General features: G+C 50.6%; 1 protein-coding gene across 1 annotated transcript in view; it reads right to left on the bottom strand.

Moving 5' to 3' along the window:
• Window positions 1-25,230, bottom strand: part of LOC138467383 (zinc finger protein 91-like) — a 257,857-nt gene that overhangs the window by 137,820 nt on the left and 94,807 nt on the right. The window contains exons 5-6 of the mRNA XM_069607338.1: window positions 4,393-5,262; window positions 3,585-3,823 (exon numbers count right to left, since the gene is read on the bottom strand). Coding sequence (XP_069463439.1) covers window positions 3,585-3,823; window positions 4,393-5,262 — 1,109 coding nt within the window. The remainder of the gene's footprint in view (window positions 1-3,584; window positions 3,824-4,392; window positions 5,263-25,230) is intronic.

Raw genomic sequence — 25,230 nt, 5'->3', positions numbered from 1 at the left:
CCAATATACACCTTAGGTTTGGTATTCTCTAGTGCTGCTTTGGTTTTTAAACTGCCTTTTCAAACATGAACTTCTCCCTCATTTCCTCATGAAGGCAAACCCTCCCAACATCACATCATATCGTGGTAACTCCTCACCAATATGCAGATTACAAGTTCCCCACCTCACCCTGTACAAGAGTAGCACACAATAACATGCACACGAGGTGCTAAAACACACAGCTCTGGGTTCTGTGGGAGTTCTAGGTCCTTCGGCCTTTTCGTGTTGATGGGCGTGATATGTCTCACCAATCCGATCAAACAAGCTGAAAATAGCAAAACAAAGTCAGTGCACGTGCGTGCGAAATGTCGTTCCTAATGAACGTTCCCTAAAGGGTTAAAGATTGTTAAAGGTGCGGTTGCTTCACCGCCAAGCTAACTCCAACTCTGGGTTAGTATTCATGCTCTGCATGCAAATAGTTTAACTCGTCTTTTCGTGCTTCTGAAATTGTTCTACACATTAATCCCACAGCGCGTAGCGCGTTTCCCTCCGACGGGATAAATCAGCTGTTCTAGGAAAAAGACGTGTACTTAGCTTTTCATGTACACGGGGCTGGGGGTTGAGCTGGCGGGCGGTGCCCCGCGTAGGCGTGCCTGCAGGAGCTCGAGATACACACATCCTCTCTTGCCGGTGGTCAGGATTGCGAGCAGTGTTTTCTGGGCGCGGCTCGCACATGCGCAGTAGCGCGCGTGTGGTCCTTTTCCTCCCAGCAGGCCTGTGAGGCGCACGGCCTGCTGGGCAATGTAGTGTCCGGGCGGTTCTCCTTCCTTGGGCCTTTTTCCTGCAAAATGGAAGGAGAACACGCCTAGACAAGGTGTTTGGACTCCCCAGGGCCCTCTTAACTCCCCCCAGAACCTCCAAAACACTGCCAATTGCCCCAGCCCTGACAGTACTCCCCCTCCCTCCAGCAGGCCCTGGTTTAGCGGGGTGTAACACATGAAATTGGCGGAGGAGGCGAGGAGCATGAATATTGCATGCGGGCTCCCACGAACGGTCTTCTGGGCCATACCCCTTCCAGTCCACCAAATACCAAAGAGATCCCTGTCTACGGCGTGAGTCCAGGATATTGTGGACTTCATATTCAGGAATGCCATCTATCAAGACCGGTGGGGGTTTCTTGGATCTTATGGAAGCTGGGGCTGGTTTTAGTAATGAGATGTGAAACACCGGGTGTATTTTCATGGATGGGGGTAAGATTAACTTTACTGCCACAGGGCCGACCAGAGCTTTAATCGGAAATGGGCCAATGAAACGGGGGCAAAATTTGCGGGAGCCCTGTAGATGTAGATTGCGTGTCGAAAGCCACACCCGATCCCCCACCTGGTATTGTGGACTTGGTCTTCTTTTCTTGTCAGCATGGTGCTTGTAAGTTGCTTTAGCGAGATTTAGATTGCGTTGCGCAGCTTGCCAGATGCTCTTCAAATGTTTCTGTCTCTCACTGGCTGCAGGAACTTCGGGTATTGGTTCATGTGGCACAGGCTGAAATCGTGGGTGATAGCCGTAGGCACAATAAAATGGGGTGACCTTGGTTGATGCATGTATGGCGTTGTTGTAAGCCAGTTCAGCCAGCCAAATTACTTCTGCCCATTCGTGTTCTTTTCCTTGAGTCAGACAACGCAAATATTGTTCCAAAGTCTGATTTAGTCTCTCGGTTTGACCATCAGTTTCTGGATGGTAACTGGTGGACAACCGAATTTCAATCCCAGCTGATTTGCAAAAGGCCTGCCAAAATCGCAAAGTAAATTGAGGTCCTCGATCTGAAACTATCCCATACGGTATACCGTGAAGCCGAACCACGTTTTGTAAAAACAAGTTCGCTAGTGTGCTGGCTGTTGGTGTGCCCTTGCATGGTATGAAATGAGCCATCTTAGTTAAATAGTCCACAACAACCAGGATAGCTGAAAACCCCTGACTTGGTGGTAAATCGACAATTAAGTCCAACGACACCGTGTGCCATGGCGCCGGAGGAGTTGGAAGGGGTTGCAACGGACCCGCAGGTTTCCTGTGTTCAGTTTTGTTCCTTAAGCAAGTTTCACATCTTGATATATAGTGCTGCACATCTTTTTGTAAACAAGGCCACCAGAAATGGCGCATGATTAGCTCCTTGGTTTTCAGTGTTCCAGGATGACCCACGAAAGGGGAGTCGTGGCACCACCTGATGGCTTGTTGTCTAAGCGGTATAGTAGGTAAGTATAGCGCTGATTTGTAAAATGGCAACCCCTCCTTGATCATTTGCTCTTGACCCCTGCTAGCCCATTGCACCAGATCTTGCGCTGACATGGCCTTTCGGATTTTTTCAAATATGGCGTCTACCACCACACTTCCAATTATTCGTGCCGGGTCCACAATTGGTTTGGGTTCGTCTATGGTCTTCGATAGAACCGAATTTGCCTCTGGATACCGAGAGAGTATATCTGCCTTTCGATTTTCCACTCCAGGTCGATATGTGACGACGAAGTCGTATTCTGCGAACTGCATGGCCCACCTGAGTTGTCTCGGACTAAGCGCCCTGGCGGATTTCAAGAATTGTAAATTACGATGGTCGGTATAGATGGTGATAGGATGATGGGCTCCCATGAGGTAATGACGCCACTCGTCGAAGGCTACCTTAATAGCCAACAGTTCCTTGTCTGCAATAACATAATTTTGTTCAGCCGGCAGCAATGTTCGTGAGTAGTAAGCGACTGGATGTAATTGCCCATTGTTATCACGCTGCGACAGAATAGCACCCACCGCGTAACTAGATGCATCGGTTTCAACGATGTAAGGCTTAGAAGGGTCTGATGCTGCGGAAATGGTGCTGTCACAAACGCTTCTTTCAAAGTTCGAAAACTAGCCTCAGCCTTTTTGTTCCACTGAAAAGGAACTCCTTTTCGTAATAGTTGTGTGATGGGTTGGACCTTCTTGGCAAAACCGTCAATAAACCGGCGGTAGAAATTGGCAAATCCCAACACTGTTTGAACATCCTTCACTGAACTCGGAGAGGGCCAGTTGGCAATGGCCTGCACTTTCTTTTGATCCATTGTGATGCCTTGAGGTGACAGGATAAATCCTAAAAACTCAACTGTGGTTTGATGAAATTGACACTTCTCAAGTTTAGCATACAACTTATGTTCCCGCAACCTCTGTAAAACAGCCTTCACATGGCCCTGATGTTCTGCAGCATTGCGAGAATAGATTAAGATGTCATCGATGTATACGATGGCAAAGACATCTAGGTAACCACGTAACACCTCATCTAAAATGTGCTGGAATGCCGCTGGGGCATTACACAGCCCGAAGGGCATGACCTGATATTCGTACAGGCCAAACTTGGTCCGAAAGGCCGTCTTCCATTTGTCGCCCTCTCTGACGCGTACCAGATGATACGCGCCTCGCAGATCTAACTTCGTGTATACGGTGGATCCTCGTACTTGGTCCAACAACACGGGGATTAAGGGCAACGGGTAACGGTTTTTGATGGTAATGCGATTGATCGCTCTATAATCGATACAAGTCCTCAGGTCTCCCGTTTTTTTGGGTATGAAAAACATAGGGGAGGATACTGGGGATGTAGAATGTCGTATGAAGCCGTTTGCCAAGTTGGTTTCAATGTGTTCCTTCAGGTGTTCATTCTCGGCTTCAGTGAGTGCGTATATTCTGCTACAAGGTAGCACAGCGCCCGCTTCTAAGTCTATGCGACAGTCAAAAGGCATGTGTTGTGGTAAGGTCTCGGCGGCCACCTTGCTGAAGACATCCCGATACTCCTCATACTCCTCAGGTAGAGCTACATCTGTACTGCCTCCTATAAAGTGGGGACAACACTTCCCCACGCTAAAATTAGCCTGGCAATACATTGAAGAGAACTGTAGCGTACCTGCGGCCCAATCCACGGCTGGGTTGTGGAGTCTTAGCCAAGTTAGGCCCAAAATGAATCCAAATTGCGGTGCAGTTATCACGTTAAACTCGATAATCTCTTGATGTCCCTTCCCGCACTCCAGTTGCATGGGCTGCGTATGCTGGGTGATCGGGCCCGAAACCAACGGTGATCCATCCACTGACTTCACTTGTTCTGGCTGTTCTTTAGTCTCCAACGGAAGTCCTAGTCTTTTCGCTACTTGATCGTCTACGAAGTTACCAGTGGCCCCGGAGTCGACCATAAGTGACACTGGTATGCGCCTTCCTTGTACTTCCAGATGACCAGCCAGCATAATGTGAGCAGACGGAGTGTGATGTACATTTGCTAGCATCTTTGGGGTATCTTCAGATCTGCTCGCCCTCACCCCCCTCATGGACGAGCTGGCGCGTTTCCCAACGGGGTTCCTTTGGTGGGTGGTTTATTGGTGCATTCTCGGACGAAGTGGCCCGATTTACCGCAATAGAGACATAATTTTTCTCTCCTTCTCTCTTTCTCCTCTTTAGTCAAGGAGCCTAGTATGGTTCCAATCTGCATCGGTTCCTCGGTTCCCTTTTCAGATAACTTGGTGTTTTTTTGTTGATCCAGCCGAACCATAGGCTTATTGTCCCATTTACGACGGTCTTGGTGACATTCACTTTGTCTCTGATCTAATCGTAGTGCCAGATCAATCATGGTAGAACAGTCTTCTGGTTGGGGGTCTACTTGCGCCACTAAATCTTTTAGCTCCTCCCTTAGACCCTGATAGAATAGGGCCATTCTCTTTTCCTGGGGCCAATCGGTTTCAACTGCCAGTCGGTTAAAGGCTGTTACATACGAAACCAAGTCTCTGCTTCCTTGCCTCAGCGTCAACAATTCTCGATCCTTAATCAGTGTTGCAGCCCTGCGGTTAAATATTTTACCGAATTCATCCAAGAACGTATCCCAGTTGTACAATAAGGCATCATCCTTGCGAACCAGTGGTCTAGCCCAAGAAGCTGCATCCCCCGTGAGATAGGATATTACGAATGCTGTGCGAGCTTGTGCAGTCCTGAAAACTCCTGGCTTGGTCAAGAAATGCAACGGACAATGCATGATAAGCTGGTTAAAATTCTGTGGGTCCCCATGGTATCTTTCGGGGGCAGCAAGAGGCAAAGATGGTTCAGTGGCTACCTGCACTTGTACTGGCGTTGGCGGGGGTTGTCTGGGCAAGGGCGTTGCTTCGGCCTGTGTCTGGATAGTCAGGGTATGGACTTGACCTGCTAAATTCTGATAATCCTGCCTGGTTGCTGCCAATTCAGCCTTCAGGTCCTGGAGAAGGGCTACAACGTCTGCCATAATTGTGCTGCCTAGGCGCCGAAAGAATACGTGGGCTCGCAATTCTGTCAGATCCTCACTCCTCTTGACAGGCACAGAGGCAGCACAAACTCCTCCCTCCCCATTGGGTCTTGGCACCTGGGAAATGGAAACCGCAGGCCACCGCAACCCTCTGGGGAAAGAGGGTTAGGGTTCGTTGAGTGGATGGGTAGAGGGAGTTGAGGATAACCGGAAAGAGGTTTAGGGAATCACAATGGATGGGCAAGGGGGTTTTAGGGAAACATGCTCCTCGACTCCAGTGCCCTTCTTGCTGATGGTTGTTGGCAGAGGCTCCGCTCTCACACACTCTCATACTACCATCACTCTCTCAGAATTCCTCCTATGGAGGCCTTTGTATTGGAGCCTCTAACCAATATACACCTTAGGTTTGGTATTCTCTAGTGCTGCTTTGGTTTTTAAACTGCCTTTTCAAACATGAACTTCTCCCTCATTTCCTCATGAAGGCAAACCCTCCCAACATCACATCATATGGTGGTAACTCCTCACCAATATGCAGATTACAAGTTCCCCACCTCACCCTGTACAAGAGTAGCAAACAATAACATGCACACGAGGTGCTAAAACACTTAGCTCTGGGTTCTGTGGGAGTTCTAGGTCCTTCGGCCTTTTCGTGTTGATGGGCGTGATATGTCTCACCAATCAGATCAAACAACAAGCTGAAAATAGCAAAACAAAGTCAGTGCACGTGCGTGCGAAATGTCGTTCCTAATGAACGTTCCCTAAAGGGTGAAAGATTGTTAAAGGTGCGGTTGCTTCACCGCCAAGCTAACTCCAACTCTGGGTTAGTATTCATGCTCTGCATGCAAATAGTTTAACTCGTCTTTTCGTGCTTCCGAAATTGTTCTACACTTTAATCCCACAGCGCGTAGCGCATTTCCCTCCGACGGGATAAATCAGCTGTTCTAGGAAAAAGACGTGTACTTAGCTTTTCATGTACGCGGGCCGGAGGTTGAGTTGGCGGGCGGTGCCCCGCGTAGGCATGCCTGCAGGAGCTCGAGATACACACGTCCTCTCTTGCCGGTGGTCAGGTTTGCGAGCGGTGCTTTCTGGGCGCGGCTCGTGCATGCGCAGTAGCACGCGTGTGGTCCTTTTCCTCCCAGCAGGCCCGTGAAGCGCACGGCCTGCTAGGCAATGTAGTGTCCGGGTGGTTCTCCTTCCTTGGGCCTTTTTCCTGCAAAATGGAAGGAGAACACGCCTGGACAAGGTGTTTGGACTCCCCAGGGCCCTCTTAACTCCCCCCACAACCCCCAAAACACTGCCAATTGCCCCAGCCCTGACAGCAGGGGTGCTTCGAATGGGATCTAGTTCCTTCACTGATCCCTGATAAGGGTTAGTCCATTCCATCTATGACTTTTCTTCTCCTTATGGTTGGTAAGTCTTTTTTGAGCTCTTGTGATGCTGTTTGTTCTGTTTAATGTCTTTATATGTTGCTCCTATTTATGCCCGCAATAATGTCTCTTTTCTGTTTTCTTCCCTTAGATGGAAATGCGGCCTCGATGCAGCTGTGAGACCCGAGATGCGGCCGGATGGAAGATGGATGCTACTGCAATAATGTTCGATAGCAGGTAAGTGTTGGGTTAAGGAAAAGCACAAAATATGGCAAAGCGCAACCTTAAACTGACTGTTTTTTCGATGTCTAACCTTGTCTTCTGTTTTTCCTTGCAGGCACTGCTGTCGACAATGGAGCGTGTCGTGCTGCGGTGCCAAGATGAAGATTTTGGCGTTCCGGAAAATGTAAAGATGAATCCTTGGTTCGCCGAAGAGATGTACAGGTAAGAACAGCTTCCCCCAGTTGGTAAGTATGCTAGCAGGAAGTCCAGGAAGCAGGATCTTCAAAGGTAAGTCTGACCTCAGGCGATGGTGAGCGTTGCGCTGCTTGCAAGTGCAGAATAGCGTGAAGCGTCGGTCTTGAGGATCGGGGCAGCTCATGTAGCTGAGATTGTGTGCCCGCCCATTAAGGCCGGTTTACCAGCCACACCCATGTGCGAAGGCAATCCATTAGCACTTGGGGCTGCTTAATGGATGGAATGTTCAAGGTTAATGCATCTGAAGTGCTATGTCCATAATAAAAGCTTTTTGGAGTTAAATGGATGTTCTTGTTTACTTTTGTTCATGAGCCAGGACAGTGTTCACCCAGGTTTCCTGTGCATGCGACCCCTGGATGCCTGTGCCCCTGACTTCATGACCATGACACTAGCACGGTAAGATTAGCAATTCACTAAACTTACATACTTACCTAATCAGCAACGCCTAGTTATTCCGAGCTAAGATTGTTATTTATTTGCTTCCAGATACATCAGGTGCTCCCTGTCTGTAATACTGGACAGAACCCAATTGCCCCAACCACTTGTTGTGGTGTATCTCTGATATCACTTCTTCCTGCTGGAGGTTGGTGTTTGTCTCGCACTGTGTGAATTATTGCATAACCAGAGAAAGGTTTGTTCCTAACCTGACTTTCCTTTCCTGTTCTAGGAGGTCTGGTGTTCATGTCCATTCACCCAAATACTAAATCCCTTGGTATTGCTTAGTTTCCATACACAGGGTTATATTGTTAGGTAGAATGTGTCGTCTACACTACATGGGCAACATCAAAACGGATTCCCACTGGGTGTGTGTGACAAATTGGATTCTGCCTTGCAGGAGTACAATGGTGAGCAGGGACACTCAGCCCTCACACTTCTACAAACCAAAGCACAACACAATCATAAAAGTAAAACAAGGACATTTAAGAGATATACCCCATTTGTCTTTTGTGGTAACGCAGGCCGAGGGTAGAATATACTCGTAAGAGGGGTGTGAAGGTGAACAAGTAGTGATCGAAACAACACAGTATCACAGTCCAAAATAAAAGGCATGTCGGATCCAGGGTCTATAAAAATATAAACACTTTAATAAAAACACACCATCTGCAAGTAGAATAAAAAGAGATTACCATACAAAAACCCACCCCAGAAGAAATACAGAGAAGATGCAACAGACTTGAGAAAGTAACACTTTGAGATAGTTCCAGGGGTGGTAGGTAAGGTACTACCAAAAAGGAGATCTTGGTCAAGACAGGGACGATTGGCAGTTCAGTGTCACAGTCCCTGAATTTGGTTCTTGATGGGCGTGCGCATCAGACCTGGGTTGTAAGTTGAGGTTAGCTGATCAAGTTCAGTCGGGCATGTAGGATCATAGAGGCTCTGGCAGGAAGTGGGCGTCGAGCAGGGGTAAACGTAGTTGCTCAGTGCAGTAGAACAGCAGTGGTTCAAGTCCTGCAGGTAGGGGCAGTCCCAAGAACGCTTCAACATTGGCCCGGCCAAGTCGGGCTTTAGCCGCTGGCAGAGGTCAGCAAGTGATGCTCCAGCGGGTTCATCAGCGGTCATCAAGTGGTGATCAAGGGGGCATCGAGGTGCAAGCAATGAGGCATCATTCTTTGGCTAGGTGGGCCGAGCCAGGTGGTTACCTCCGTGTAGGAACAGACAGTAACCCGCCAGAGATTCAGTTTTGTTTCCGGCATTGAGCAGATGCTTTGGGGCTGGCAGTTGGTGGTGTAAGGGTGCAGAAGGAAGAGACTGACACACAGGTGTCATAGGGATGGCTACAGACTTTTATTTAAGATCAAATTAAAGAGAAAACCTAACTTTCCCTAACTCAAATAGCATTTTCCCTATCTGAACTAAAATACTATGGTTTCGGCCAGGATGTCCTATAAATCAATAGTCCACCGTCCTGTGTCAAAAAGCATACTTCTGTCCCTCGAATGCATAACTAAACTAAAGTTGTAGCAATGTTCTTGGTTCAGGAGAATGACTCCCTTCTCCTGGACTCGACAGCACAATTCTGTTGGCAAGTCTCTCAACAGGGGCAAGGACCCCCTCCCCCTGACTTCAAAACAAATTTTTGCTGGCGTGGCATCAAAAGTATAATTTCTTCCATCCAGGAGGAATGCCTCCCTTCCCCTGTATCACTGGTTTGATCCTTCATGTAAACCCAATTACCAGGAGACTGACTCCATTATCCTGGTGTATGGCTCTCAGTTTTTTGCCCACACAAAGCCAGGGGGAATGACTCCCTTTCCCTGGACTCTCTTTGCATTTTGTTTCACGATTTCACAATGCCAGGAAAAGGACTCCCTTTCCATGGTATTCCTTGGCTTTGTTTTCAGAATTCCCCTGGCCTTTACTTTCACTGTTCACACCACCAGAGGGAATGGGGGAATGACTCCCTTCCCCTGTCCTTTCTTGGCTTTTTATCACAGTTCACAATGTCAGGGCAATGGCTCCCTTCCCCTGGCCTTTCTTGGCTTTTTATCACAGTTCACAGTGCCAAGAGTAATGTCTCTCTTTCCCTGGCCTTTCTCATATATAAACTTGTTGATGCAGGTCCCAGACCCGGGTTTCTTTAGTGCTTTGTCTGTACAGACCTGCTTCACCCGCCTGCCAGATACTGCCACGAAGAAGATGACTAGTGAGGATCTCCTCCTCAAGTTGCAGGTCCCCAACTCAGTTTTCCCCTCTTTATTTTGTTCCTGATATAGCTATACTTACTATCAAATGCCCAATTGCTTAAGATATTCCTCTTGGGTATATATCTGGGTTTGTCTCATCCCTTTTTTCTGTTCGACAGACAATGTACCTTCTGGCACTCTGCTGGTTCTTCTCTGTCTGTCGCATGTTTCTCCGATGTTTTGTATGGGTTCTCACGTTCTTGTGCTGCTTTTGTGGCACCTGCAGCGGCTCCACAGTGTTTCTCTCTGGACGGGTTGCATGTCTTGCCAAAAAACGCAAGTCTGGTCTCTGCTTCCACCTGGACCTCCCCTCTGCCAGTTCCTCGGTCAGCCCAGCAATGGCAGACCAGATAGGGATGCCTCGGCGCCTTTGCATGTGTCCCGGCCAGCAGCAGCCTCTCTCTTCCCCGCTGGACGTCCTCCAGACTCACAGATTCTCCTTGGAGAATCTGACAAACGGGTAAGTCCTTCCTCTCTCATTATGTTGAATGAGCGATGACAGCTAGAATGCTCATTCAAGTTCTTAGCAGGACTCTTCATTGTTCCACACCTCCTCCTCATCTCAGTACCTGTCAAGGAGATCTTCATTAAGTCATGCCTACTCGTCCCAGTAACTGTAGGGTATTCAGTCTCACATATATACATGGAAGTGCATGGTATGGAAGTGAGTGATGGTAAGGTGGGCCTCATGGACTGAGGGAAGGTAAAGGAAGTGGGTGGAGGGTGAGAGGTGTTGTACCGTGTTCTCCCGAGATGTCCTCCCTGATCCCCAGAGGGGAGTCTCTCCTCATGAGATCCTCCCGCTGAGTACCACCCCCAGGGGGCTATCAGGGAGCGGCCTGGACCTCCCTGGTCTCATGGGGAGGGGCTCCCCCTTGGGGAGAAGTGATGACATTCGGAATTTGTAACAACGGGCTCTGCTAGGTTACGATTCTGTGTTGGGCTGATTGAGATGCAGTGCAATCGTTTGGCTGGTTGGAGGAATGCAGATAGAAGCAACAGCGCCTTCCCTCTCGTCCAGGATCTGGGGAACACGGAGCGACTGGTTTGGTGCCGGTGAACAGGGAGCTTCAGCTGGTCTGGCACTCTGGGTGGCTGTGAGGCCTTCGTAAAGGGCTCGAGGACAGCATACTCCACTTCAGGGTCTTCTCTTCTAGCACAGAAAATCCATTGCAGATTGGTTGTTTAGGTCCCGGTCCACAGCGCTGGTCACTCCCAATAGTCCCTGGGAATGGTTAGGGGACAGATCTTCCTTCTGTATTGGACGGATCTTTCTTCAACTCTGGTGGAGTATTTTGGACAGTAAACCTGTCCCACAGGAAGTTCAGGTGAGAGTCCCCAGAACATCTTCGGCCTTAAAAGCATCCGCGAGGAACACAAAGGTATTCTGTTGAAAGGGTGCGAGACTAACAAGTTACTTACTTGGTTACTGGCAACGTTCTTTCGATGGGATGTTACTCCGACGTATTCCACATCTATGACAGTTGTGTCCCACAGCTGTGCACTTCGGACACTTTTCAGCAGAGGGCGTCCTGCGTCGAAGGCGGCGAGCCGATGTCCCTCGAGGGCCTCCATCGAGGGTCGACATCACCAGATGTTATATATAGGAAGCACTGCACCCATTGCCTCAGTTTAGTTTTTCCCCCCAGAACGTGTGACACCAGTCTCCTGCCAGTATAACTGCCTCCAGTGTTGCGGAAATGGAAGCTGTAATCACAAGGGACATTCTCCAGAGGGGCAGGCTGGGAGGGCGATGTGGAATACGTCGGAGGAACATCCCATCGAAAAAACGTTACAAGTTTGGTAAGTAACTTGTTCTTCGAAGGGATTGTGTCCTCCGACGTATTCCACATCTATGACAAACTCCCAAAACAGTACCACACTATGGAGGAGGGAAAGAATTTAGAATGTGAAATTTAGAGTACCCAATCAAATGACTGAATAGAGGACTGCCTTACCAAAGGCCAAATCCTGCCCATGTATGGAGTCCAAGGAATAGTGTTTAACAAAAGTATGGACAGAAGCCCATGTGACTGCTTCGCTTAAATATAGACATCGCCGCCAGGTAACCCTTAATCGTACCCACTTGAAGGCCCCTGTGGGCTAAAGAAAGCAAAAAAGACAACACCATAGGAATGGAACACTGGAAAGGATCCACATTCTGACTCCTGTACCATTTGCAGAACTTCCGCCAACGGCAACGGTACAGGGATTTTGTTGCTGGCTGCCTGGCCGAAAGCAACACCTCCATCACGTCATCAGGGAGGTCCCAATCCTTGTATCTCAACCTTTCAGATACCAAGCATGAAGGTTGAGCGACCTGACCTCTGGATTGAGAACCCGACCCCCCTCCCCTGAGAGCAGATCGTCTCGGTAGGGAAGACGGCGTGGAGGGCAGATGGACATGTCGAGAAGGTGCGGGTACCACGCTCTCCTGGCACAATCCAGAGCAATGAGGATCATTCGGGAACCGAACCTCCGTAACCTCTGCAACACCTGAGGAAGGACGGGGATTGGAGGAAACGCGTACTGCAGTGGGAAGGACCACTCCACTACGAACACGTCCCCTAAGGCTCCCCTTGGAGGAAATTCCCACAAGCAGAATCTCTCACACTTCCGGTTGACACTGGTGGAGAAGAGATCCATTTGTGGGATTGCCCAAAGGGCAAAGATCTCCAAAAGGACTTCCTGAGCCAACTCCAACTCGTGAGAGACTGTGCATCCACCGCCACGTTTTTGTCTCCGGCCAGATGAACCGCCAAGATCGAGATTTCCTGTTGGATGGCCCAGAACCAGAGCTGCATTGCCTCCCTGCACAACGGGAGTGACCCTGCCCCCCCCTTTTTTGTTGAGGTAATGCATGGCCACTGTGTTGTCCGTCATGATCAGGACAGTTTTCCCCCGCACATATGGCAGAAAAGCCTTCAGGGCCAGCCTAATGGCTCTCAGTGATAAACAGATTGATGCGTAGTCTGGACTCTGACGGAGACCAACGGCCGCTGGCTGTCAACTCGTTGGCATGAGCGCCCCATCCTGTGAGGGAGGCATCCGTCATGATCGTCATCGGCCACGGTTGCCAAAACGGTAACCCCTTCATCAGATTTCCTTTGTCTGCCCACCATAGAAGATCCTGGGTGACCGAGATCGGAATCTGAACGGGATCCGACATCCTGCCGGAAAACTGCGACCACTGCATCTTGAGCGCCCACTGCAGGGATCACATCTGCAGTCTGGCCGCTGGTACCAGAAAAATGCAGGATGCCATGAGTCCGAGCAACCTTAAGAATTCGAAAGCCGGGAGACTCTGGGCACGTCGAAACTTGTCCACCATCTGCAGAATGTGATGAACCCTCACCTGGTGGGCGTACACTGCCCCAGGGACGTGTCGAGCACTGCTCCGATGTATTGGAGCCACTGGGAAGGTGTCAAATGCGACTTCTTTAAATTTAGGGAGAAGCCCAGCTTGTGGAGGGAATGGCAGGTGATGGATAGATGATCCAGGACTTGCTCGGGAGAACGCGACCTGATCAACTAATCGTCCAGGTAGGGGTAGACTTGAATCCCCCCTCTCCTGAGGTACGCTGCCACCACCACCATCAGCTTGGTGAAGACCCTCGGGTGGAGGTCAATCCGAACGGCAGCTTCTGAAACTGAAAGTGCGTGTCGCCAGCCGCGAACCTCAGGTGATTCCTGTGCTTGGGATGAATCGGCACATGAAAGTAAGTATCCTTGAGGTCCAGAGACACCAACCGATCCTGAAGTTGAAGGGCCTCGAGGACTTGAGAAAGAGTGACCATCTTGAACTTGTCCTTCCTGAGAAGTTTGCTCAACCAACGCAAGTCCATGATGGGTCTCAATCCCCTGTCTTTCTTTGGGATAAAAAAATAAGGGGAATACCAACCTTTGTTCCTCTCCGCTACAGGCACTAGTTCTATGGTGCCTTTCTCCAGAAGGGATAGGATTTCCTGCGCAAGGAGCAGATCCGGACGCTTCAAAGAGAGCTTCCCCGGTGGATTGTCGTGAGGCCGCTGAAGGAAGGGAAGGTAGTAGCCGTGGGCTATGATATTCAGAACCCACACATCCGAAGTAATGGCATGCCATTCTCCAAGATGCTGCGCAAGTCTGCCCCCAACCGGTGAACCATGGGACATGGCCTCATGACTGAGCTGGCGCGGCTGCGGCAGTGCCTGAGGGCAAAGAGGCAACTGCCCGAGTGGCTTTGGCACCCCGAGTTCCCCGTCCACCATGGGTACTCTTACGTTGGCCCCTTTGACTGGCAGCTCCTCTGATCTACCAAAAGAGGAGTAGAAACAAAAGGAACCTCCCCTCCATTGCTATCCCCTAGGACGAAAAGGCAGAGGTTGCCGTACTGCAGCGCTCAAAAGACTTTGCTGCAGCTTTGGAGGTTTGCAACCTCTCAAGGCTCTCGTCAGCCTTGCTGCCAAATAATCGAACGCCATCAAAGGGCATGTTCAGAGGACGGGATTGCACATCATGAGCAAACCCCGACTTCCACAACCACGCAAAACCTGCGTAGTACGGTGCTCGCAGCCATGGACCGGCTGACACAGTCTGCCGTGTCCAACCCCGACTGAAGGGATTCACACATATCATCCTTGCCGTCAGATGTGGGGGGGGGCGTGGCCAGCACGCATGGAGTGAGGACTGCTCTCCACGAAGCTCCTGCCCATGATCCTGAAGCGCGAACAATCGCGGCCGAAATAATGCACTTTTGACGCTGAAACTCAGCTGAGCCATAGGTGAACCACCTCTGGAGCACCGGCGAAAATACCGGAGAAAATCGGAGCAGATAACACCGAGAACGAAGCGTCCTGAAACTCCCCCCAAGACGTCCAAGATGGCGGCCGGACCATGGGACCCACAACGCTACGGCCTGCCGAGAGCGTAGGATGGGAGGGCGGACTGCGGCCATAACCACACTCCCCCACCAAGCACAGGAAGCGGACGATTGTCGGGCCCCTGCTGCATCGCCCCAAGGAGGGAGAAAGCGGAGAACCTTGCGACAGCCAGAGAGCGGGGGGACCCTGCGCCGCCGCTAGCTGTCCCTGCCGGCCCGCCGGCGGGAGCACACGCGGAAGCGACACACCCGAGCACCGGTGTGGGCCCCAGCTGGAAACCCACGGATCACCCAGCCCGGGACAAGGCCCGGATCAGGAGAGGCAACCGCATCCCCGACCAGCACACCAGAAGTAAGTGCCTGCCATTACGAGCTGACACACGGCCACCCGCCGGTGGGGGCCGCCGACCGTCCCATCGATTGCAGGGTGCGGCGGCGACCAACGCTCGGAACTGCTTCACACCACCTAACCCCGGGGGGAGCTATCATTCACCCAGCTACCCGAACTGCAAGACCACGGACAATCCGCTGAGGGCCGCGCCGGGGGGGGCGCCACGGACGGCCGAGGACGCGGTTATAGCGGGACTGTGGAACCATCTAACCACCCCCCACGGCCAACGAGGAAGAACACGAGCACCAAGCCAGGGTGTGACTCAGCTCTGAAACGATCCCCAGAGGAGAGATCCTCATAACTCAACGGGGCCACTATCCGTAAACTGGCACCGGTAAAACCAGAACCATCAGGCGGTGTAATGTCTCCTCCCAAAGGCAGATCAAAAAACATAACGATGGACGCATTTACTACCCCCAAACCGAAACAACAGATATCACACGCGGAGAACAACATGGCCGAGGCGCCAACACCGGCGGCAGACCCTCGTGACTCACAGATCCTTCAGGCGATCGCGGCACTGAGAACAACGGTAGAGGACATGAGGGGGGAGATAATATCAGACCTCCAATTAATAAGGCAAGATGCCCGAAACCTGGCTGAAAGAGTCACCGCCACAGAAGCCACCACACGTGAGACCTCAGAGGCGACGCAGGGACTACAAGCGAAGGTCAAAGCGCTAGAAACAACGGTGGCAAGACTAGAAGCAAGATCCGAGGAAGCAGAGGGCCGGGCACGACGGAACAACGTTCGAATCTTGGGAATCCCGGAGGGCATGGAGGCTCAGACCCCACAGAATTCATAGAATCATTGCTACTACAGGAAATTGGGGCAGGCAACCTCACCCAGGGGTTCTCCGTGGAACGTGCCCACAGATCTCTTCAGAAACGCCCACCCCCAGGGTCTTACCCGAGACCTATGATTGCAAAAATTTTGAATTTCAGAGACCGAGAAACTATACTGAGGTTCTCCAGAGAAGGGGGAGAGATCAAAAGAAATGATGCATTAGTAGTCATGTACCCTGATTACACGCCGGTGGTGCAGCGGGCAAGAAATTCCTTTGTACCCATAAAGGCCAGACTACGCAAACTAAATCTTAAATACATGCTGCTGTACCCAGCAAGACTTAAAATAATACACAAAGGGAAGGCGATCTTCTTGGAAACCCCGGACGCGGCAAACTTATGGCTCGAACATAATAACCTAGCGGAAGACACAGAGGAACAGGCGAAAAGCAGCAAAAGATGACTCCGCAAGAGTCCAACGCAAGCGAAATAGAACGTAATGATTGAACCCAGATCCGCATCAAGGAAACAGAAGGATTGGGCAGGAAGCAGGAGCCCCAATCACAAGACAGCTGCTGAACCCCCCCAACAGACAAGGTGTAGTCAACGCAGCTACACACTGCCCGAACCTGAAGACCTGGAGAGGTATGGAAGGCTTGGGAGCCCCCGAGCGTTGTGAGTTTGAAACAACTGCTGGGGGCAGTTTCTTCTTGTTGTTTTGTAATGTTAATCCATTCCCCGGAATGGTAGTTGAAGTAGTTAGTCAGTCTCCAAATGAAGAAGCACAACTGGAGGGCCTGGGGGCCATAGCGGTGGCTGGGAGGGGCGGGAGTCCACGAGCAAGGGATGACCTTGAGGCCCCAGATGAGAACGCAGACATACCAGGGAGAAGCAAGACCCTCCCGCACCTCCAACATAACCTAGATGGCAACGCACATTAAGATACTGACCTGGAACGTAAGGGGCCTGGGCACCTACCTTCGTAGAAATAGAATCAAATCCTACCTAAGCAGGAAGAAAGTGGACATAGCCCTGATACAAGAGACACACTGTGACAAGGAAGCAAACGCAAAGCTTGATGAGTACTGGGGGGGACAGGGCTTCGGAGCACCCTACTCTAAATACGCCAGAGGGGTTTACACCTGGATCAACCCACGAACACCAATCCAACTGCATAAAACGGAAATAGACCCAGAGGGCAGATACCTCATAATATGGGGCACCCTTGAGCACAAAGAGATTTGCATAGTTAACTCATACTTCCCCAATAACAACATCCCCAACCACCTGAAAACACTGGGTTCCAAGATGGTGCAGTACAGGGAGGGCCGCTTTTTGTGGGGAGGCGACTTTAACTGTGTTCATGACCCAGAACTGGACAGATCCTGGTCCCCACAGAAGGGTCCCTCCGCAGCCACTCTATCCCTAGTCACCTTATTAAAGGAACTGGATCTGACCGACACGTGGAGGGAATTACACCCAGCCGAAAGGGCCTACTCATACTACTCATCACCCCACAAACTCCACACCAGGCTTGATTACTTCTTCATAAGCAGAGAACACCTACGCCAAGTAAGTGACACGCAATACCTAGGGAGGACTATCTCCGATCACTCCCCCCTACTGCTAGACTGGCGACACAATAGCCCCAGACCACCCATCCCCATGTGGAGAATGCCCACCGAGGCCTTAATAGATCCAGCTTTCAGGGAGGAACTACATGAAGTTATAGAGAACTACATAACTGAAAACTCAGGTAGCGTCGAACACGCCAGGACATTATGGGACGCCCTAAAAGTAGTTACGAGAGGGGAAGTTATAGCGAAAGCCGGAGGAATCAGGAGAACCCTAAAAACCGCCCTTGAACAGAAAGAAGGTGAGATATTAACACTTGAATCCACGTCAGTGGATACCCCCGGGAGGGAAAATGACCTCAGAACTCTTAGGGAGGACTGCTCAGGGGCATGGGACAGACTAGCCAAATTTGATTTCATAACCAGAACAAACAGAACACATTCAGAAGCGGACAAACCTGGCCGGTTACTAGCCTGGCTTTGTAAAAGAGAGCACCCTAAACACATAACCACGACACTACAGGATGAACATGGTGTAGTGCATGGTACCCAACAGGGCATCAATGATGCCTTCAAAGCTTACTATGCCAGACTATATTCCCATACAGAAAAAGTCCCGCAAGAACAAATCTTGGACACCATAGAAGAAATAGGGCTACCCAGACTATCGCCAACACGATCCGAGACCCTAGACTCTGACATCACACAAGAGGACATATCAGAAGCCATTCTCTCCCTAGCCACATGTAAAACCCCGGGGACAGATGGGCTCCCCCCCGAGTTCTATAAAGCATTTGAACCTTCCCTGACCCCCCTACTACACCAGGTCTTCTTAGAAGCCTACGAAGAAGGCATCCTACCGGACAGCATGAGAGAAACCCTGGTGATACCAATGCTCAAGCCCGATAAACCTCCCGATAAATGCGACTCCTACCGACCGCTCGCTATGCTGAATTATGACGTCAAAATATTGACGACGGTCCTAGCAAACCGACTCTCCAAAGTGATTGGAGACGTCATACACATAGACCAGAATGGTTTTATACCCGGCCGAAGCACGTCCCTGAACTTGCGAAGGCTCCAACATATCATAGCCCAAACCAACGAATGTGACGAACAACTAGCACTACTGTCTCTAGATGCCATTAAGGCGTTTGACTCCATATACTGGGAGTGGCTCATAGCGGTTATGGAGGGATTTGGAATTGGCCAAAGGTTCATCAAATGGGTTAAGATCCTATACAATAATCCGAGGGCTAGGCTCAAAACTGGGAAATACGTGTCGGAAGCCTGGGACATCCAAAGGGGCACTAGGCAGGGCTGCCCACTCTCTCCCATGCTTTACGTTCTGGGATTAGAACCCATAGCAATTTACCTTAGAAACCAGTTCTTTGATGCAGGGATCAGGCTGGCAGGAATAGATCACATCATCTCATTATATGCCGACGACGTCCTGATATACGTAAATAACCCCCATAAAAATGTCCCGACAATATTGGACGTCCTCGACAACTATGCCAAATACTATGGCATTAAGTTTAGCAAAACTAAATCCTGCTTGTTCCCACTAGCAGGATTGAAAAATAGAAGCACTGATGTACTCCCCAAGGTGGGCGTCGAGTGGCGGACGACGGCTTTCCGTTACCTTGGGATCCAAGTAATGCATACCCCGGAGCTGATGCATGAGCATAACACGAAGGCAGCGGTTCCCATACTTAGGAAATCCATAAAATTCTGGGCAAAGCTTCCATTGTCTATGCTAGGCAGGGCCTCAATAGCTAAAATGATCATCCTCCCCAGATTCCTATACGGATTTCAAAATGTGCACTTCTACATTACAAAACCCTTTTTCCAACTCCTTGACGCAATAATCAAGGAATTCCTGTGGGGAAACGGCAGACACCGGGTGGCCTTATCTACGCTGGTCCTGCCGTATGAGCAGGGCGGAATTCAACTACCAAACTTAGAAAAATACTACCTGGCGGCCCAACTGAGCCATGTATCCAAATGGCTAGCAGACGATGTCACTTCAGAGTCCCCTCTGCTGCAAGGGCTGATAAAGCCGCTTCGGCTAAAAGAATTGATCTGGGCCCCTAAAAACCTTATGTGCAAACCACCATTCCTGGCAGACCTGGGCAAAAGAATATGGCACAGAGCTATGATGATCCAGCATCTGAAACAACCATACTACCAAGAAGTGCCGATACTGGCTGGCCTGGGCGAAACACACGTTAGCCTGAACAACATCAGATCGTGGGAAAGGAAAGGGCTATACACTTGGGGCGACCTCTACATGGACGGCATATTTAGAGAATTTGCCGAAATACGGGAGATGGAGGATATCCACGCCGGACAATTCTTGTGGTACCAAAAGCTCCGGAACATAGCCCGATCTAGATGGGCCACCTGGCCCGAGGAACCGGAGGCAGATCCCTTTCTGACATTGATATACAACCTGAACGATGGTGGGAAGGTAGTATCGCAGATATACAGCATCATGCGCAACATCCCCAACCCTCGAAGTGAAGCAATGAGGGCCCGTTGGCAAATGGACATGAGGCAGGAAATGTCCGACAACGAATGGCTCAGGGCACTGTCGTTCCCGAAGGAGGTGTCAAGGAACCAGAGATTCCGATTAATACAAATCAATGTGCTCTACCGCACTTACCTGACTCCAAGAAAACTAGCAAAGTTTAATAAGAACAACCAAGCACAGTGTAACTGGTGCGGGACGGAAGGAGCAGATCTGATCCATATGCTATGGAACTGCGTTAAGACACAAACTCTCTGGGCAAAAGTGAAGCAGACTTGCGAAGTAGCTGAAGTCACAAGATACAAATGGACCCCAGCGGAATGCCTCCTGGGTAGCTACCCCAGGCTAGCCAAACTTAAACACGCTGTGAAATTGATGGACCTGTTGTGTATAACAGCCAAGAGGACCATCGCCATGGCATGGAAAAAACCTGCGGGTCCGAGCTGTAAAGCCTGGCGCATCGAACTGGAAAGGTGGGCAAATGCTGAAACCAAAGCCTGGGAAGACAGCATAGCCAGATCCACCGAAGAATCGAGCACGGCACTGGAGGCATGGAAAGACACTATGGCTAAAATATTTCGATCCTCCGATGATAAACCCCCTTGAACAATGAACTCGAACACCCTACCGACCCACTGAAACGAATAAACATTGGAATACGGCCCCCCGTCAACCAGGCCATCCCAGAAGGATTCCCGATGGCCCCCCCAAAGCCGTGCCAACCGCCCACCCCCTCCTCCGAGGACGGACTAATCCCCAGCTACCCCCCATAAGGAGACAGTTAATGTTTTTATGTTGTATTAATGTTGTTAACCTTTGTGAATGTAATGGCATGTTACCTGCAAGTAAGTCAGTCAACCTGGGCTAAAGACCTGACCAATGAAAATGTGTAATGCATATAACCACAAATGCCAATAAACAAATTTTAAAAATAAATAAATCATCCTTGCCGTCATGCATGATGGCTAGGAAGCCATCCCTTTCCTCCCCCTCGGGAATATGCTCAGCCGCATAGGAAATACAGGTCCACAGAGTGTGTAAATCTTGCCAGGGCACATGTGGTGTTGACAGCTTTCAGTGCCATGCTCCCTGACGAAAAGACCTTCCGAGCACATCCATCGAAGCGCGTGTTGTCCCTATCTGGAGGGATGGTAGGGTACGCCTGCTGCCTCGAGGTGGCCGTAGCCGCCTGAACCACCAAACTCTCAGGAGTGGGGTGAGTAGACAAATAGCTGGGGTCACTAACAGATGGGCTGTACTTTTTCGCCAAATTCTTATTGACCGCCGGAATCGACTCTGGGGCCTGCCAAGCCGATGACGCCCTTTCTTGCAATGTAAGATGGAAGGGTTATACCGGGTCAGAGGGGGGACCTTGGTCCAAGATGTCAGTAAGGTCATCCTGAATAAAATCCTCAGGAGGCCTGGACCACCCCAGGTATTCGCAAACCCAAGACATGAGCCGACCTGTAGGAAGAGTCTGCATGAGCCCCCAGCTCAGGGGCAGCCGCAACTCCTCCAATGGACTGTCACCCAACAATCCCAGAGCTTCATCCTGAGAAACAGGATCTTCAATGTCTGATATTTCCTCCTCTTCAAAAATGTCAGGCAAAGGTTTGGAAAACCCGGACAAATTGACAGAAGAGGCTCTGGGGCCCAATACCAGCCTCCGAGACTTAGAGGAAGCCTCAGGAAACTCCTCAGACATATTACGCCCAAAAAGCGCTGAGGGTGCCAAGAGCCTCAACGCCGAGGGTGCGAGGGCTTCGATGACAAAGGCGTTGAGACCATAGATGTCGAGACTGCCGAGGGCTTCGATGCCGGAATCCGTGCCGAGGTGGTTGCGACAGGCGTAGGCTGATAGGACGGAATAGCATCGTCCGGGTCCGAATGGCCCGACGCTGAATGAGTCGGCGTCGATACTTCCACAGGCTGCAACAGTCTCGCTGGGGTCGAGGACCGAGACCTGGACGCACGTCTCTTGCGACTGCTCTTATCCGCACGGGACCTCGATGGCTCCCAGTGCGAGTCGCGGCGCAAGCCTGAAGGTGTGCGAGCCATGGATCGAGAGTGTTCTCTGCCGGCTTTGCGAGAAGGCGCGACAGGAACCGTGCTTGCGCCTTGAAAATTGCCATCATTTGCTCTTTAAACGCCACCCACTCCTCCAGCGCCGAGGACTTTGTGGGACAGGCGACCTTACGAACGGCACCATCCTCCGAAGAGGACGGGGAAGGTGACCGGTGTCAGCACTTCCGAGAGTGCCGCGAAGATGAGGAATGGCGGGAACCACTCCGGGACCGAGAACCTCGAGCTTCCTCCCAACGTGGAGAGTCACCTCTTGAGTCGTCGGTGGACACCCTAAACTTCGATCCGGTTTTACAGGACTTTTTCGATGGCTTACCTGCACGGAGCTTCCCCTTCCTTTCACGCAAGGCCTTGGCTGTTAGAGACTGGCATTTGGAGCAGTGGTCGGTGTCGTGCGACTCACCCAGGCACCATAAGCAAATACGGTGCGGGTCGGTCAACGACATCTTGGACTTGCAGTCCTGGCAAGTCTTGAACCCGGACCTTGGAGTCGGAGGGGTCGAAGAAATAGACATAAGAGATTCGAAGAATCCACGAGGCGCGCCAAGTTTTACGAAGCTAACGTGTTCACTGTCAGAAGAAATGGAACTGAGGCAACGGGCGCCATGTGTCCTATATATAACATCCGGTGACGTCGACCCTCGACGGAGGCACTCGAGGGTCATTGGCTTGACGCCATCGATGCAGGACGCACTCTGCTGAATAGTTTCCCAAGTGCACAGCTGTGGGACACAACTGTCATAGATGTGGAATACGTCGGAGGACACAATCCCTTCAGTTCCTTCATTTAAGGACCTAAATCCTCAGGTGATTGGTATGAAGCTAGTCTGCTTTAGGGGCCCAATCCTTACTCCCGGCAGGATTAGACTTTGCCCTCTTGATCTTGCACCCAAAGTGCTTTGCTGCAGGGGAAGTGGAGGAGACAGGAAAAGGAAAGAGAGACAGTGAGAAACAAGATGGTGGAAGGATTGTCCAGTGCACTCATGCCTATCCTACTCCCACCCCCATTACCTCCTACTGACAACAAATGACCTTTAGACATGCAGCACCCTGCTCTGAGCTACTCCTCCTGAATGGGTGTGCTCCTTTGAAACCTGTGCCCAGGGCAAATGCCTGCTGTGTGGCAGTCTCTGGGGACGGGGTTACCAGGCCTCACAAAGATAATCAAAGAGAGCATGGGTCCTCTGGGTTTCTATACTGCCTAGTGGTAGTATCAGCCTGTCTGACCTTGATACACATTCCCTTCCACAGCAGAGCTGACTCACAGGAGCTGACACATGTGCAGCATCAATTGGTTTGTGGCAGCCACGATCATAAGTATTGCCATGCATATGCCCAAACTCAGCCATAGCTTATTCTTAGAGATTACCCTGCCACTGGCATGGGGGTACTCATGATCATTATAGTTTGGTAAAGGGGGCATATCTTAAATGTCACCCCTGTGCTGCAGTAACTTTACTGTCATCGCGGCGGTCGAGTGGGCATCTTGTAACCTTTGAGCCTACTCTACGCCACGAGCAGAGCGGGTGCTGTGGATCAGGCTACTGATGCAGCAGGGCACAAGTGCACTATGATTTTGGCATGGAGTTGCGACAAAGGAGGGTCTGTTTACTAGATTACACCTTTGCAGAAGGAATCACCCACATCATTTTAGGTACTAAAAATATCCAGGAATTTGCATCCATGCCAGATGGCAATTCCTCACACGCTCCCCAGCCAAAACGTAGAGACCTACTCTTGTAATGGTCTGGCTCATCCTCCTGGTGAAAGTACCTATTGAGGCAATCTGCACTGGAATGCTGTGTCCCCGTTTGTGTTGGATGTCCAATCCCTGTAGGGATATGGCCCAATGTAGTTACTTGGGGTTATCTCCCTGCATGGCCATAAGCCACCTCAGAGGTCTGTGGTCAGTTTGGACAGAGAAGACCCAAAGATGTAGGGTTTCAGGTTGTGTACCACCCAAACTACTGCAAACACCTCCTTTTTCAATGGTGGCGCAGTTGCGCTCTCGCTTGGTCAAGCCCCTACTCAGGTACACAAAAGGTTGTTCTACCCCTTCAGAGTTCAGTTGTGCTAACACTGCACAAATGCCAAATTCACAAACATCTGTCTGAATGTAAAACTCTTTGCCAAAATCCGGGATCTTAAGAACGGGAGCCTGGCACAGGCCATCCTTCAAGCTCTGGAAGGATGACTGACAGGCAGTGGTCCAAGTCACCTTTTTCAGCAGCTTCTTGGAAGTTTCGTCATTCAGGGGAAGGGCAAGAGTCCCATACCCCTTAATTGAAGGCCGGTAATAACCTGTGAGGCCCAGGAATGGTCTGGGTTGTGGGGACGTCCCAGTCCATCACCGCCTGGACTTTGACCTGGAGAGGCTGTTTCTTACGACCACGACCTGGTGTCTGCGGTAAGTTACAGTACCCTGTGCTAGCTGTCATTTGGGTGCCTTGATAGTCAAGCCAGTCTGCCACATGGCTTGAAGCATTTGTTCCAGGTGGGATAGATGGTCTTCCCAGGTGTTACAACGCTGAAGCTCAGCCCATTTAGGACCTGGTTTACCATCCTCTGGAAGGTGGCACGGTCATTCTTTAGTCTAATCGGCATAACAGTGAACTGATAATGCCTGTCTAGGGTTGAGAATGGAGACCTCTCTTTTGGAGGATCGATCAGTCCGACCTGCCAGTACCCAGCCGTGACGTCGAAGGCACTCATGAACCGGGTAGCGCCGAACCGGTCAATTTAGCTCTTCTGCCAGAGGGATGGGGTGTGCATCTGTCTTCTTGACGGAGTTCAGCCCCTGATAATCCATGCAAGTACAGACCTCGGTCTTCCCGTTACTGGACGTTTTCGGGACCACTTCCACCAGGCTAGTCCAGGGGCTGCAAGAAGGCTCGATAACTCCCAAGGCCAACATCTTGGAGACCTCCTGCTTGATGGTGTCTTTGACCTTGTCCAACATCTGCAGAATCCTACTCTTCTTCAGCTTACTGGCTCCTCTGTCGATGCCATGGATGCACCAATCGATCATCTCAGGAGACTAGGTCAGTGTATATTAAGGAGCCAAACAGATTGGTGTGGGTAAGTGAGCACACTTTATTCAGTTCACATCAAATGGGCTGCAGCTTCCTCTCCCTTGATCAGTCCTCAACTCAATTCTATTCCAATCATAACATTCTACACAGGGGGTTCTTAACTGATGTCATAACAGCAGGCACTATAGGAATGCTA

Source organism: Ambystoma mexicanum, chromosome 4q, assembly GCF_040938575.1.
Source record: "Ambystoma mexicanum isolate Mex_15411 chromosome 4q, UKY_AmexF1_1, whole genome shotgun sequence".
Taxonomy (NCBI): Eukaryota; Metazoa; Chordata; class Amphibia; order Caudata; family Ambystomatidae; genus Ambystoma; species Ambystoma mexicanum.
Note: the sequence above shows the minus strand (reverse complement) of the source record. Positions and strands in the feature narration are given on the sequence as shown.